General features: G+C 48.4%; 2 protein-coding genes across 2 annotated transcripts; both read right to left on the bottom strand.

Moving 5' to 3' along the window:
- Window positions 1-1,899: 1,899 nt before the first annotated feature.
- Window positions 1,900-2,990, bottom strand: LOC119434833 (uncharacterized). Its single transcript, XM_037701886.2, has one exon. The coding sequence runs from the start codon at window positions 2,841-2,843 to the stop codon at window positions 2,454-2,456; it is 390 nt and encodes a 129-aa protein (XP_037557814.1). The 5' UTR covers window positions 2,844-2,990; the 3' UTR covers window positions 1,900-2,453.
- A 9,160-nt stretch (window positions 2,991-12,150) lies between these two features.
- Window positions 12,151-14,812, bottom strand: LOC119434832 (uncharacterized). The gene is made up of 2 exons (XM_037701885.2): window positions 14,517-14,812; window positions 12,151-12,688 (listed from the first exon to the last, which is right to left on the bottom strand). The coding sequence occupies exons 1-2, from the start codon at window positions 14,802-14,804 to the stop codon at window positions 12,434-12,436; spliced, it is 543 nt and encodes a 180-aa protein (XP_037557813.1). The 5' UTR covers window positions 14,805-14,812; the 3' UTR covers window positions 12,151-12,433.
- Window positions 14,813-17,315: the final 2,503 nt, after the last annotated feature.

The raw sequence follows: 17,315 nt of genomic DNA, 5'->3' as shown, positions 1-17,315 counted from the left end.
GTTCCAAAAGAGGTGCGTGGCGGTCGACCACCCTTTCATAATTCTGTCTCGTGTCACAGTACCTGCTTGTCGTTTTAAGTGTACACCACATAGTGGGTGTTCCATATTTTCATTTGAATAAAGGCAGATGATACCTATCTACATTGACTGAGATGCTGCTGGGAGTGGAAAGTGCAATATCCTGCTGGACATGTGACGGCTAATTTCAAAGACTGCTAGTGCGTCCACCTCTGACACCACTTTCACGTAATGATCGATTGTCGTTGCTGCCAGGGCGTCTCGTTCAGCATGTGCGTCTTTCTGACGACCATCATCTTATCTCGTGACAATAGACGTGGAATGCAACTGTTGAATGAATTTGTGTTTATGCTGATATTACCTGCAAGAAATGCAGACTTCTTTGGCAAAAAAAGAAAAAAAAGAAAAAAAATTGGAAATAGTCCTTTTTCATGAACCTTTCGTCGCTTAATGGTTACCAAATCGGACTTAAAGTCACGTTTAGGTGCAGATTATTAGTCGTAACCATTTCGAAGCCTGACCGAAGAGCCATTGAAAGAAGTTGTAAGAACTTTCCTGGTAGTAAGACAAGTCCAGAAACGCCGTTGAGGAACTTCTAACTGTGCAGTCGATGACGGCCCAGACATTGAGAATAATAGTTATGACATGTGCTACGACTCTCTTTTAAGCTCAGTTCGCCGTAGTTTCTAGTAGTTATGAAAATTTTGTTATACGAGCTACCAGCATAGTGTCGTGAGGAGTTTGAAGGTCTTTCTTGTAGGTTCGAGATTATTAACGATTACATTCATGTTTGAGCAAGACCACGATAACTAAAATTGTGAAAATGAATGCTTTGCACTAAAGCAACGTAGTTCAAACAAACCAGCGGTGTGCTAAGCAGAACGCGTTGCGTCTCGTACAAAAGTACATACTGCACAAATATATCAGAGAACACTGAGTGTTCAAACAGCGATTCCAGCAAACGTATCGTTCTAGCATTCAAAATTCCAGAACTTTTTATTTCAGATTGCGCAGAACAATGAGTTCTCTTAGATACCTGCGCATCGTTTACACTCCACACGTCTCTAACTACAGCTCACCATCCCGGATGTAAGCTATCCAAAATGTGTCTTACTATAAGCCTAGGTGAGTGCAAGAATCGCAAGAGCGGGCCCGACCATCTTCCTGTACTAACATTTCTTCTTCTTTCTGTGGTTTTTACGTGCCAAAACCAGTTCTGATTATGAACAGATATGAATAGGTGATAAACGGAAACGCATGGAAGTTTTAATAGACGCGCGCCGAGTGGTCTGCAGCTTTCGCAGACAAGCTTGTGAGGTAAAGGGCGGAGAGGCACGGGTGGGGCTCAAAAAGAAAAAGAAACTGACCCGCTTACGAATCAGCCACGCATTCCAAATCGCGTGGCGGCAAGAACGGATCGAACAGCAGCGGCGTTTTGCGAGGAGGCACAAAGCGGAGAGCGAGAGCAGTGCTTTCCTGCGTTCTAGCGTGGAGGAAAAGAGGCTTTGCGCTTATGTTTCTTTTTGCGCCACGCCGCCGACGCCGTCCCAATCCAGCGGGCCGCGGCGGGGGTGCGGCGGCCGCCGACCAATGGGAAGAGAGGCGCCAAGCGCCGGGAATTTTCCACTCAGCGCGGCCGTGCAAACGGAGCGGCGGTGCGCCGTTTCCTGCTATGGACGGCGCCGCTCCATTCATTCAACTCGGACCGCACCCACGTCCGCCAAACGATAAGATTGGCGTGGAGCGGCAAATTTTTTTCTTCACGCTGGATACTTTTATCTGAAAAGGGAAACAACGCGCGCTCGCAGCAGCATGCAACGTCGTATCCCGCTTGGCGGGAGAGTACGACGTGGCCAAAAGCGAATAAGAACATGATCAGTGTGCTCGTTAAGGCCGGCAGACCCGCCCTGTAAGGGGCCAAGGATCTACCGCGCCGTTTATTGAAACATTTTCTTGCGTTCTTCGTGCAGTTGATCGGCTGCACAATGTCAAATGATCGCGATATACAATAGACACAGAATATATATACACAATTGCATTCGGCGTTCGTTACATAACTTAAGGCCCGCGGAATGAGCAGCACAACTGGCGCGGCGGTGTTTCGGACCGCGTTGGGCCGGCCGGACGAATGCAGCGCAGACAGAGATGTTGGGCAGCAGGCAAGCACCGTTAGGTCGCAGTCACGGGCGAACGTACATCACAGGGGCCTTTTCTTGGCATGCTCCCTTACCTGCGCCGCAGGGCACGTGAAATCCGAAGCGCTCTACGTATGTACACAGCGGCTTATGAACCGAAGGAACGCGGTGCCGCGCGAGAGCACCAGGCGGTGGTCCCACGAAAAAGAACTTCGCGCGTAACAAAAGGTGCTAACGGACGCCGCGGTACAGTCACAAGTCTATGGGTGCAGTGGAACGTCTAAGGTGGGGAAGCCAACATCACGACGACGCCAGGCCGCTCTTCCGCACAACTGACGTGTTCTCGGTGCTGACGACGGAGTCGTCTTTGGAGCGCAGGGTCTTCCTCAATTTGTCCACGACCCTGCTGTGGAACTTCTTGTAGAGGGACGACTGCGAGGCCGATCTCGGCGCCACGGGCACGTCCATGATACGCGACGTTCTCCGGGTACCCCGCTCGGACTCGACGGCACGTAACCGCTCCTCGACATCGCTGCCCGGCGAACAGGACAGGCTGGTCTGGCCCGACGCGGGGCCTCGGGAAGCACGGCTGCTCATACTGCACGACGAACTGCGCCGGGACTTGGAGCTGCTGCCGTTCTGCTGGTAGATCATGTAGTCGTTCTTCACAACGGGCATCATAAAGGCCATGGCTGCTGAGTTGGGGTACGAACAAGTTGGTACGAGTGATCTGACCGACGGTCCGTGAATGAATGAGGGGTGTGTGGAGGCGCGCGCTGATGACTTCCCTTCTGAAGCGTAGGGTCACGTGCTCGGACGCAAACTGCGCCGCGTCCGCTCTCGCTCGGCAGATGGCCAAGGCGCCATTCTGGCGCGTGACTGCTATTGGCTGCCACACTCGCAACGTCATGAAAGGAGAGAGAGAAGGCTTGGCTCGCTGCGCTCCTTGCGGCGAGACGGTGAAACGCGGAACGCGTACTCCGGCGCGACATTCTGGCGCCGGCAAAATATGCCCTCCTCAACTCCTTTTTATGATGGCGTTTCGCTTTCGGTCCTGTGATCGCTGGCGCGCAGCCGTCAAGGCTCTGTACGGGTTTTTGTTGACATTGCAAGATGGGAGGGCGAGTTCCGCGATTACGGTCACGCGCCTCCGGGCGGGGCGATGCCGTGCACCGCGATAGCGGCGAGCCGACCTCCAAAGGTGTGCGCGCTGGCACGCGCCGCGTGCCAGTGTTTCCAAACAAGCGGTCAGAAAGCGATTAGGCGTGCCGGCATGTGGTAGGCGTGCGTGCTTCCCTTTTGTGAACTCCCTGACGCGAGGTTTTTCCCTTAACGCAAGTACTCACTCCATTCCGCAAGGCGTATTGCTTTGCGCAGCGCGCGTCGGTTTACTTCTATTGCGTGCCAGAGACGGCCGTTACATCGCGGGGCGGCGGAGCTGCGCAATAAATTCTTCGAGCGATGCCACGACTCGCGGGACTCGCACTCGTGGAACGTCGTTAGGGCGAGGGCAGGGTAGTCAGATTCAAAGCGCCGGATATGCTCTTTATGCCAACTCAACTGTCAGAAAGAGTGCATATACCCGAATACGTTGCAAGTGTTTTACAATATACAGCAAGTTGCTGCCCGAAATATTACTGCATATTACCCGAGCTGTGGAGGTGCAGGGGTAAGAGTATGAGCGATGAAGTTGAGCAGCTGGTGTAACAGTTATTACGAAATTAGCTACCTTAAAGGTAGAAACATAAAACATTAGAAGAAGACCGGAGGCTTTTGGTCTCCACGAATATGTACAGCAGCTGCCTCAGGCACTGAATTTACATGTTCGTGAACCAGCAGCAGCCTCGGAAGAGTAAATGAGCGCGTTATCTGTTTGTGATAAACTCGAATGCGACTAGAATATAGCAGAGCAGGTGGACCCCAACGAAAAACGGGAGCAAGCTATTGTTAACAGCTGCAACTTCAGCTGGAAGTTCTTGTGCTCTTTATTTCGGTTAGCTAGCTGATAACATTTTGTTTTAAAGAATACGATCACTACTTGACCGAAGTCGTATAGTTAATTGCACGAACCATTATGCATTTAAGGACCACCTCCGTTTTTTACATTGGGCTATTTTCTTTGTTCGTATACGAACAAGCAGCCAATTTATCAAAGTGCTTATTGTACACCCCACTAGGAGAGTTTTGATTCCAGAAGCGCGGGCATGCTGTGAACAATAAGTCGCCGCAATTATTTTCGCCTCTGTACCCCACTGAGCGTTTCACAATAGAGCCTGTCAGTACATTGACTAAAATTTTACTGGAAGGTAAAAAAAAATTGGATGCGCTTTTTAGACGAACTCGAACGGGCCAGAGTATTGATCATCCTGCCTCATACGAAATGGTAAGGCTCTGGGACACATTTCTGCGAAAGAAATTACCGGAAAGAACGGATGAGCCCGGAAATTTCTAGAACGCGACGGAAAACCGTGGTTTCTTTCAGCGGCGAGCATAACCAGTCGTCAAATTTTTCCATTGCCTTCAGCGCCGAACGGAAAGGGGAAAGTGGACGCGCTAAATTGCGGCGCCGCCACGCCGCGGCAATGGAGGTCGCTCCTCCTGGACGATAATTACCGCTCAAGCAGCAAGAAAGAAAAAAGGATGCAAAAGAAACGTCGACATGGCCGTTGGGCGACGGACTGGGGCATTTAATGCCATGCGCACAAGGTACATTAATAGCACCGGCTGTCAAAGGCGGCATACGGCTGGAACCAGTGGAGGCAAGGCCGTCGATTCGGTTCCAGCGCTGATCGCGTTCCCACTTCTTTATGTCTCAACGTGCAAGCGCCCCTGTGGCAGCATCAAGGCGTTAATTAAATTCTGGAGTTTTACGTGCCAAAACCACGGTATGATTATGAGGGACGCCCTAGTGTGGGACTCCGGATTAGTTTTGACCGCCTGGGGTTCTTTAACTTGCATCCAATGCGCAGTGCACGGGCGTTCTTGCATTTCGCCGTGATCGATATGCGGCCGCCGTGGGTGGGGTGGTAAGTGGTTCTTGAGGGAAAGGGAAAGGTTGGCGCTATCGGCCGCATTTCGACCAGGGCGAAATGCAAGAACGCTCTTGTGCTGGATTCGATCCCGCGCCCTCGTGCTTAGCAGCGCAACACCAAAGCCACTACGCCACCACGGCCGGTCCATCTAGGCGTTATGTCAACATATAACTTCATCAATATACGACAGTGCGTTAGCTCCAGGGCGCACAGCGCCGGTGTTGTTGCCATGACTATCGTTGATGAAGGTTTCATTATTACCGTTTCGCAGCAACAAAGTTGAGGAGCTGACATTTTTTTCTTTATAGGTGGTTCTGCATGCGGTGCTGGAATTGCAGTATCGGTGAACAATATCTTGAGGAAGCCACAGCTGAAGCCAAACATTATTACTTGAGAGAGAGAGAGAGAGACATATGTCAGTACAGTGTGTACTGCTCGTTGTCTAGACCTCTTTCGGAGCGTCAGATTTCGGGCCCATGGAACAACCCTCAAAGTGCACTGTGAGCAACAAGAGTGCTCTTGACATTTCTAAAGGAGAGCGGCCTCACCTTCAGCTCTAGAGCTACACGACAGGCGCCTGCACATTGTGACATGCTACATAGTTTATTGTACACATATTATCGTAACCGCACTTCCTCCTCTACACTCTTTCCCTTTCACCCTTTGCTCTACGTAGAGCAGCAGGCCAATTACAAAGCTGCTCCTGGCGGCCTCCCCGCTTTCCTCACATTAAAGATGCTCTCTGTCTCTCTAGCTGCTCGTGGTGGCGACAAATTACTGGCAGCAACAGCGCCCAAAGGCGAGCGCTGTCGACGGCAAATTTTCATGCCGGATGAGGCAACGCGCGTTTGGAACACCCGTATACACACAGACAATTTGCAGCGAGAATTAACACGACAGTTGCTTGAATAGCTGTCACTAAATCCTGCTTTGATTCCGGTCGCGGCAAGAATCTAACGAAAGTTCAGCTGCTTGCCACAGCGGTACGCTCATCTTGAGAAAAACAAAATTGAGCTATCTTTGTCGACATTTTAGGGGTGGTTTCTCTATTCTCTCTCTTCAACCATCTTCAACGTTTGAAATAATAATAATAATAATCTTAACCCTTTTTAGAACAGTGAAAACTGAAAGAACCACTGTGCGTATATACGTACGAGGTACATCTGACCGAGAGGAAAGTAGAAACTTATGTTATAAATCACAGTTCCAGCAACTCTGGTTGCATAATTTACCCACATTTCTTTCCGCAGGTCACCGGCTTGTTGCACGTTGATGTTGCAATTGTTGCAATTTCCACACGTTGATGCACACTGCAATTATTTGACTGTAGAGTACATCGTTGGTCAAATAGTTTGCGACCATAATTCCCATGCTTATAGTATACTGTGAATTTGGGATCTTCAGGTTTCACAAGTTGCCCATAATATACAAAGTTTTTGACAGAATACTCTGATGTGTTAGGAAAGACTATACTAGGATTTTATTCTTTATCTTGGCGTCAATAATAGGGGGGCCGAATTCGCGAAACTTTTTCTTCGTACGTTCTGTTAGCTGCCTTGGCTAATGATGTGTTCAACACCACGATTGGCTCGCATCTGCTCTTGCGAACAATTCTTAAGAAAGAAATCTTTTACGAATACGGACCCCTATACTATTACCAGAGAGAGCCAAAATTCGACATTCGGACGATCGACATTTCCCTGGCTTCATTTCGGTGTAAGCGCATCGATTTCATTAGGTGGTCAGTTCATTGAACCGAACGTAGCGCACTTTACACGCGAAATGCAAACAGTTCTCATAGTGCTACACTCATCCGAATAGGATGAGTGTAGCACTATGAGAACTGTTCCGAATAGGATCCGAATAGGAGAGGCGCAAGAACCCGGAACCTATATCAGCGGTACTTGTGCGTGCTTGCTGAGCCACGTGTTTTCAGTCGTGGAGCGGCGATAACAAATGCGTGCGCAGCGCTGAGTGGCCTTGCACTTGCACGGTTGTACAGCCCGCCGCCGTATACACAACATATCTGTTTGCCTCTCCCGCTTCGGATTTCCTACAATAACGCAGCTGCCATGAATATGGGAAATTGCGCGAAAGTATGAAAGAACACTATGATAACGGACTGGTTTCCACGTGCAGTAAACACGTGCTAACTCGATATGGACACAATTGCTGGAAATTTATGCAAGTTCGCGTCTGAGGTCAACGAGTAAAATTTCCACTGGGGTAAGAAATAGCCCGGTTATGAGGGATATATGCGGCTAGAGAATTGCTTTTTTTTTTTTTTTCGCAAGCATTCGATGCGAGCGCAAAGAAGTGACGTCGAGGGAGGACACCTGTCACTTTCCCTATGTTGATCATTGAGAAGTATTTGCACATTCCGGCCAGAAACACGTCGTGGAGGGGCTAGCGATTATCTTTCTTTGATGATAATGTTACACCTAAGGACTGAGATACACAGCCAGTCTTGGCAACGCATTGTTATCGGCCGTGTAGATAACGGTGCAGTTTCATTCACAGCTCTCAACACTATATACGTCAACAGTGTCCCCGTGATCGCTGGCTCTCCATGCAAGTAATATTTTCCTTGCGTGTCCACAACGGCTCTTTGCCTGGGAATACCAGAGAGCTCACGTTGAGATGTTCACGTTGAACCACACGCTCGCGCACACGCACACACGCACACACACACACGCACACACACGCACACACACGCACACACACGCACACGCACACGCGCACGCACGCACGCACGCACGCACGCACACACACACACACACACACACACACACACACACACACACACACACACACACACACACACACACACACACACACACACAAACACACACACGGTGTGTGTGTCTGCTTACAGTTCAAGATCGCCAGACACTAGACAGTTTTAGTTTAGCGTGGTTACCGGAATAGCGGGCGTACCGGAATAGCGGGATCGAAGTGCGCATGCGCAGAACGCTAACCGACCCATACCGTTTACCGTGCGCACGCTATTTCTCAGAGTTAACGTTACCGTGTTAGCGTGGTGTACGTAGTGTACGTAAAACATGGCGGCGGTCCCGGTCGCCCGCTTCGAACTGAATTTGGCGTTGTTTTTGTAGAATTCACTTCGTTCGTAGCAAATGACTGCGTAAACGGCTTTTGCTTAGTCTCATGCCGCTTCGCCGAGAGAGTGTTATGGCTAATCTTGAGTAATTTTCGAGATCGCTTCTCGTTTCGAACGCGCCTAAGCCTAACGAGAGAAATTTTTTCTGAGATGCGAGCGCCATCTGTCGCTAAAGTCGGGAGATAGGCGCGACGACGGCATATGGCCTCTGAGATGGGAGGATTTCGGAGGCTATGGTAGACAGCTTGTACTGCTTGTCTGTTTCGTTGCAGATCGACGGACATGTGAAGTAAAAATATAACGCGCTCCTGGCTTCCATTGCGCTGCCTATCGCACTTTCCGGACGCACACACACACATAGAATTAGGTGCCCTGCGTATGCGAAATTCAAAGCGTAATGGAATAGCGCCCCGCACGTAAACTACGCTATCACGCTATACTAAAACTCTCTTTCTGCAAAGTTCGTTTGCGGAACGGTAACGCTATTTCCCGTAACCCCGCTATTACGCTAACGCTAAACTAAAACTGTCTACTATTTACAATAGGGACATAAGGTTCGCTCAGCCATCGTTCTCGCCGATAGTGCTTTTGGAATTCCCAGCAAGTTGCTCTTGACAGAGGCGGAGGAAAATGGAGCAATTCCTGCCGAATTCCCGTGACATTCGCGTGACAATACAGAAATCTCGGGCCTTGCTGATGCTCCATCTAATCGCACCGCGTGGCCAGATGCTATCACATTTGACAATACGGCGTGGCGGTGAAGCCGCTTTCCGCTATATAAACAGATGAACAGATCCCACCATGGTTTCGCGTCAATCGGTCGGTCGGTCGGTCAGTATGCGGTATCGAACAATAAACTGCATAAAACTAAATCGCACAGACGTCTTACGGAATAATAGCACATGATTTTCGATTTCTTTGTCTTTCTTATATTATTGCGATAGCAATTATATGGACACTCAAAGAGGAATTCTGCCGTCGGCGTCGCCGTCGAGGTCGCCGTGAGGTTCCGTATGACGTCAACGGCGATGAACACGTGTTCTGTGCCGTGCTCCATGAAAGGCTGCAGAATTAAGCGTCTCTTTCCTCTTTTACAATCACCATATATATATATATATATAGAGAGAGAGAGAGAGAGAGAGAGAGAGCAAACGCGACTTCTTCCGTCGTGCGAAAGGCCGCGGGGGGATAGCAGGGAGGGAGAGAGGGATGGGCCCGAGGCGACGTTTAGATGCGGCACCAAATGCGTATTTATATAAAAAAAGTTGTCGCAGTTTCACCTGAAAGGCGAAGCATCAATTGCGATAGCAAACTTGTAGAGAGCTATACGGAGTAATGATATTAGCTTTATCAGCGGTATAAACTTGGACATGCAGCAGCATCGGCAACACGCAGAACTGTTGTCGACGCCATCGGCGTTTTGCCCGCGTTCGCTCAAAATGCGTGCGGCGTTGGTGACTGTTGCCGGAGCCTCTGATATAAATAGGCACTGCGTGCCGCAGCTAAACGTCGCCTCCCTTCCCTCCCCCTCCACCACGGCCTCTCGCTCGTCGGAAGAAGGCGCGTTTGCTCTACATACATGGTGATTGTGAAGGAGAACAGAGACGCCTACTTCTGCAGCCCTTAAGCGAGCACGGCGCAGAACGCGCGTTTGTTCTCCGCCGTGCGTTCACTCCCCGTGAAAGACGCGCCCCTCGCTCCCTTTCACTCGCACATACAGCGTTCGGCGCGCGGCGACGATTTCTTCTCCAAATGACGTCATACGGAACCTCACGGCGACGGCGACGGCGACGCCGACGGCAGAAATCTGCTTTTGAGTGTCCATATAATTGCTATCGCAATAAAAACATTACGAGGCGAGAAGGTGGTAAAGACTTCCGACGCTGCTCGACGAGTTTTTCGTTCTGATCTCGTCGAAAACCTCCGATCCGCCCCCAGAGGCCCTGGCAACAGTCACCAACGCCGCGCGCGTTCTGTGCGAACGCGGGCAAAACGGTGACGGCGTCGACAACAGTTTTGCGCGTTGCTGGTGCTGCTGCATGTCCAGGTTTATACAGCTGATAAAACTACTATCCTAATTCCGTACAGCTCTCTACTAAGTTGCTATCGCAATTGATGCTTCGCCTTTCGGGTTAAACTGCCACATTTTTTGATCTACCCCATTCTTGGGCCAATAGGAATGTGCCATTGAGTACGTGCAACGTTGTGCGCGTCCATGCTTTCCCAGTCTACAGAATGGCTATGTGCCTCTGTGACAGACGCCTTATATGTAACTAGCAGTCAAGAGGTGGACGAATATCAACTTTTTCGAATACGAATAGAATAAGAATATAAGTATCTAATATCGAATCCAATATTGTATAGTCAAATACAGACGCATATATTTGTAGCAGGAGTATTTATTTCGGCATGATTAATTACCCCCCTTGAACCGACTAGTGCATAAAAGACTGCTATTAAGGAGAAAGGATCAGTTTTCAACAAAATACCACTAATTGTCATGAAAAAAAGAAACACCGTACGAATAGCCTCTCAATTGCTTTAGAGCCAGGTGGCAAACAATCTCTCCAAGAAAAAATGGCTGCTGTACGAATAACTTTCCAAATAAATTCTTAGTAAATGGTTGCCGGCGAGATACTACAAATTGTGGGGAAAAAGAAGAGAAAGCTGCTGAAGGGCTTCGGTGCCATACACACATGTAAGAGAGTGCGTTGCATGTAAAACATCACAAGATGTAGCGTAAAACAGCACTACATGTCTAGACCGCCGAAAACGCTAAACTACAGACTGCGTTCAGCGTCTGTCAAGACAAACTGCATGCAAAAATCGGAGATTGTCATGTAGGCTTCCGCCGCGAAGCCGCAAGCAAACCCTGCATTACCAATTTGTTTCCGCATTGCTTTGAAAACTTTTGTCGCTGTCTCACTTTAGTTTACCAGGCGAAGAACAATGAGATGACTAGCAATCGGGTGTTGCGAAATACTTAGCACCCATGCACCGCAGTGGCTTAGCGGCTATGGTGCGCCGCTGAGCACGAGTTCTCGGGATCAAATCCTGACCGCGGCGGCCGCATTTCGATGGGAGCGAAATGCAAAAAAACGCCCGTGTCCCGTGCATTGACAACACTTTAAAGGTCCCCGGGTGGTCAAAATTCGGTGTACCCCACTAAGGTGTGCCTCAGAAACCATGGTTTTTGCACGTAAGACCGCAGAATTCAATTCAAATATTTAGCAAGTTTAATTCGAATATTCGCAAATGCCGAATAGTTACTTTTTGAATACAAATAATGCGTAGTATTCGAATCGTATTCGAAACTTCGAATATCTGTCGTACTTCTCCCTGCATGCAACTATCCTCAATTCTTCCCTTAACATCAAACAACGTCTACGTTTTCGTGACATTGCTGCGTCGACGTCTCAGTGCGCACCCCGCATGAACTGTTTTCATTTCGGCATAGCTCGTGAATGGTGTAGTGCACAAACAGAAACGGTATTAAAATTCTGACCTGTGCGCTTACATGCATAAACGATTAACACTGCATCGGATAACAATAAAGACAATCGTACACGTCGAATTGCGTTATTTTGCTTTACACCTTCAGGCTGTTCATGAACAGCAGATATATTAAAGTTGCCGCTCGTTGAGCTCTCCGTCTTGTCCCGTGTCTCGACCAACGTGTTGCTGCTTCACGAAGGCTTCGGTTCACACTAGGCCGACACGACACCGATTTTGGACTGCCGACTGTTGGCGACAGCGTTTTCCGTCCTGTAAACTGCTGTCGCCAACAGTCGGCAGTCCAAAATTGGTGTCGTGTCGGCGTAGTGTGAATGAGCCTTAAGGCGAACCCAGTTACAAAAGAAACGCGCTGCTTTTGCCAATTTCAAAACCCGTTTATAGTAAAGTAAGCCAAATTAACTAATTTACAAGCGCACGCGGCGCGGACACCGCATGACGCCGAATCGAATCGTCATCCCGGCACGCTACGCTGGCGCCACGGGACGAACGCGGAGACCGAGTCGCGCCGCGGGGGCCCCTGTGCTGCTGCTTCACCGAGTGACTCGGAGGCTGCGCCGTGCGGCGCCCGTCCAGGCTGTCCTGGAGGCGGGTGCGGTCTGGGCGCCGCCGTCCTAGATGGTGTACACGGTCGGCGCGCTGGGCAGCGAGGTGAGGATGTCGCTGCCGCGCAGCTCGACCAGGTCGTTGATGCTCGGGTCCCTCTTGGCGACCCTGGTCTGCTGCGCGTGCAGGCACACCTTGAGGTTGTTCATGAACAGCAGGAAGTCACCCAGCTCCAAGCTGCCGCTCGTCGCGTTCTCCATCTCGTCCAGGGTCTCGGCCAGCGTGTCGCTGTTCAGCTGCAAGGCCTTGGAAAGGGCCTCCACCTGCGGCGACCACAGGTGTTCGCGCACGAGGCTGAAGACTTGGAAAGGCCGAATTTGTGTTGGGAACGCCGTGTGCAGAACGTTGTTTTGTAGAGTAAGAAATTACAGCACGCAGCGAGACACGACGTCAAAAACCAGCTCCCTCTCGGTTAAGCGTCCGGACGCCTTTCGAGTTAGGAGCTCAGAAATGGCATGTCACGAAATAAAGAGAACCGGCTAGAATACGTTAGACGAAAATCTCGCGGCTTGTGTCGGGGTGAAAAAGGGACACGTATACTATGGTCGTTCAGTTACATCGGGAACTGTGTGCTCGGAGCCGGTTCGTGTTCTATGCAGTGCTGTCCGCTTCGACATTCCTGGTGGCTAATTGAGTTAACCTAATGAAAATGATTTCGTCATTTGATTAAATGATGATTTTAAAGCGACACACGGCCCTATAGGAGCGTACAATATCAATTCGGGCCATCTGAAGCCATTTAAGGCACACCTGAAATTCGGTACGCTAGCCTGTTCGCTTTCCACACCTTACCGGAAGGCAGCGGCCACTTTGGGGAGTCGAACCCGTGGCCTCGTGCTCAACAGTCAGAACATAATCGCGACTCAACGACCGCCGCAGCAGGTTTTAGACAGAAGCTTATAGGGAAATCTGGCGTTTGTGTCTGCACTGTTAAGTAGCTTGGTAATCATGGGGTCCCGCGTTTATTGAATTCCCAAGATAAGAATAGTGTATTATGACAACCAGTGTAGCCCTCGTCGAAAGTCCTGGCGAACCCTGTAAATTAACAGCTTTAAAGCTAGTTTGCCACCAAAAATGTAAATAACAACGTGACATATGTAAAGGTCAACATACAGACACAGATGACAGAGATACCGCACGCGAAATAAGCTTTAAATATGAACTCTGTCTATAAGTGCAGACGAGTGTTAAGCTTATAATTGCCGTGACATTCTTGATATGATGAAGAAAAAGAAAACTAAAGTGCGAGAAACATCAGTTTGACCTCGGCATGAAATAACGAGCGTACTTAGTCTTTGACCCCTGGAAGCTGCTATTTTGGCTGCATATAGTTCCATATACATTAGCTCAGAATATGCTTGGTGTGCGCTATTCAAATGTCATACCCAGTAAGCGACTCAATGGTCAGTGAGCGCAGCTAGTCAAACTCATAATAAAATTCAATTAGCCCGGAATATTATTCATTTTATTCCTGTAAGGAAACGCCTTGATGTTTCCTGAACTTGCAGAGAAATGCAATGGCATTCCAGTAACCTTTGTGCTTCAACGCATAAAATGACGTTTTGTGAAGAAACTAACTGGAACGCTAATGCATCTCTCCGCAAAGTTAGGGAATTAATATCTCGAAACTGCTGTCATCCTGAGAACTTGTTCCAAGTGGATCCGCCTTGCGAACCCCACGGCTAGAATTTGTAAATTTCAATATGGGCCATAAGGTAATTATTTAAATACCTAATTATTAAAATTTTGTTAATTAGTATGTCATGCATTTCAATTAGTATGTCATGCATTTCACCCTGTATAGTCCATTCACCCTCAAAAGAAAATTAAGTGTACCGGAGCAGACACCCTCAAAATCCATGACGTCACGGCAACCTGAGGTGGAACTTCAAAATGGCGTCACCGGCCGTCTCATTTTTTTCTTTTTTTTTGCGACTTTGCTGGCTTATCAGGCTTCTCACAACAAGAGTGGTTCTATTGGTATTGGAGAAGTTACAAATACAGTTCCGATTATTTTGTCTAATTTTCAAATTCATATTCTAATTTGCGGAAACGCCGCGATGTACGTTGATCGGGGCTCTCGCGTTATACCTTCTCGGTGAAGGCCTCGGTGCCTTTGGTGGATCCGCTTTCGACCGAGGCCCGGTACAGCGGTGGCACGTAGCGGTCGTTGTACAGGTACGCCTCGGAGTCGGCAGCGATGGTGATGTCTACCAGACGGCGCATCATCACGCGAAGCCACGGCTCGGGCCGGAACTGCTCTCTCAGGATGTGCGGCCGTAGGCGCCGCAGCGATACCGTGCCCGTCTGCGGTGATATGTGCAACGATTGGAGTGTGGTCGACCCGAGAGATATAGGCTTTTGATACAACAAGCACATGCGGCCCTTCAAACTTGGTGCGAAACGTACGCAATTTTCTTGTCTACTCTCAAAACCTTACTCGCGGCGTCCAAGTGCGCATATAATCGAGGGGTACATGATCAACGCCGTTGCGCTTGTTTGGGAGGCAGCTGTAGCGGGACAATCACAAGTGCGGCAGCATGACGTTTGTCTCGGAGTATTGAAGGCTTGCTAGATGCCCCCACAAAGACTTGTGCATCTTTAGGGACCTGCACCCGTACTCGCAAAAAAAAAAAAAAAAGCTCTTACAGTACACTCTAAAAAAAAAAAGGAGTGACCCTTGCTCCTTTAAAGGAGGAACGGCGATGTCCCCTATGTTCGTCTTTAAATGGAGGAACTTTCCTCCCTCATGGCTGGGAGCAACTGTTACTCCCTTTCCAAAACCAACATGGCCGACTCCAGGCAAGTGAAGCCAGCAACACGACTATAGGCTTAACAACTAGGATTGAAGCTACTAGGGGCGCCAATACAAGGCTTCGAGATTCGCACGCACTGAGCAATGGTCTCGGAGGCTACATGCAATAAAAGATTTTAAAAAATTGTATGTACAAAAAGATTTTTCCCACACGCGAAACATGTGTGAACGTATTATTATAATATTATGACACACATTTCTTATATAACATTTTATTAATTCTCAGCCATTATAATATACACTTAATTAATTAATAACACTTAATTAATAGAGCTTACACTGCTCATGCACCTAGAGCAGCATTCAAATGTACACATACGCATTCAATTCATAGAGCACTTGACAATCAACACCACACGCACATAGTCACACTGTCCGGTTTATATAATACACATGGTTACATTAACAAGCATACATAGACATTTTACACACACGTAATCAAACAGATTCATTGACACAACAATTCATAGAGCACTGACAGAACCAACTCGCACACATTCGCATATAACGACACGGTTCACGTTTCTTTTTTCTTTTTTTTTTACATGCTTTGTGTACTTGCGTACGATCTTATATAGTCACGAAATGCGACCCCCCAATTGTGCCGGAATGCAAATCAGTTTCTGCCAAGTTAAACAATTGCTCGTAAGACAAAACTAAACGTATTAGTGGTATTACAGGTGCAGGTAGTGCACACAGACCTTTTAATATAAATATGCACAATTTTGAACGGTTTAATTAAAGGGTTTTACATTACAGTCCCGTGGCTACGGCGTTGCGACGCTAGCCACCCTACCGCTGGGCTCGAGGACGTGACGGCCGCTTTTAGGCAGAAAGTAAAAACGCTCGTACAGTGCATTGAATGCACGTTTAAAGAGCTCGAAAATACATCACAGAATTAACCGTTTTGTCTCGCAACATAGTTGGGCGCAACACGGCTAGTTAATCATGTATCACGGAGGCCACCACAGCCTCACTAGTGTGCAGGTGGCGCCGTTGTCATTCCTCCGTCTAGAAGATAATCTGTTCTCATTGACACAGTGTATTGAAATAGCAGAAAAGGAACACAGGCCCCTATGGCTTGCCTTTCTGGATATCAAGGGAGCCTATGACAGTGTAATCCAAAAGGATTTGTGGGACATACTGGGCACTCTAGAGGTGGAAGATGGAGTAAGAAATCTTTTAAAAGATATCTATAAAAGTAACAGGGTGCTTATAAAATGGGAAAACAAGGTATCTGGGCCTATAGAGATACAGCAGGGGCTTAGGCAGGGGTGCCCTCTGTCACCTCTGTTGTTCATGCTGTATTTACAAGGATTAGAGAAAAAATTAGAGAGGAGCGGACTTGGCTTCAACCTTTCCTATTCCAAGCAGGGAGAATGGATTAAACAGTCATTACCAGGACTGATGTATGCAGATGACATTGTACTTATGGCTGACAGCAAGGAAGACTTGCAGAGATTAATGGACATCTGTGGTAAAGAGGGAGATAGCTTAGGTTTGAAGTTTAGTAAAGAAAAATCGGCAGTCATGACTTTTAATGATAATCAGGGCAGCGAGCATAGGATACAGGAGGTTACGCTGGAGGTGGTGGATAAGTACAAATATCTTGGAGTGTGGATAAACAATGGGGCTGAGTACCTAACGGAACATGAAAAATATGTGACGGCTAAAGGTAGCAGAAATGCAGCTGTGATGAAAAATAGGCACTGTGGAATTACAATAGGTACGAAGTGGTGAGAGGGATTTGGAAAGGGGTGATGGTCCCAGTTTGACTTTCGGCAATGCGGTCCTGTGCATGAGATCAGAGGTTCGAGCAAGGTTGGAAGTTAAGCAGCGAGGGGTAGGTAGACTGGCTCTGGGAGCACACGGAAATACACCAAATCAGGGGGTACAGGGTGACATGGGATGGACGTCATTCGAGGGCAGGGAAGCCAGCAGCAAGATAGAATTTGAGGAGCGATTGAGAGAGATGGCAGAAAAGCGGTGGGCAAGGAGAGTTTTCAGTTATTTGTACATGAGGAATGTTGATACAAAATGGAGGAAGCTGACCAGAAAACTGTCAATCAAATATT

Source organism: Dermacentor silvarum, unplaced genomic scaffold (genome assembly GCF_013339745.2).
Source record: "Dermacentor silvarum isolate Dsil-2018 unplaced genomic scaffold, BIME_Dsil_1.4 Seq264, whole genome shotgun sequence".
Classification (NCBI taxonomy): Eukaryota; Metazoa; Arthropoda; class Arachnida; order Ixodida; family Ixodidae; genus Dermacentor; species Dermacentor silvarum.
Note: the sequence above shows the minus strand (reverse complement) of the source record. Positions and strands in the feature narration are given on the sequence as shown.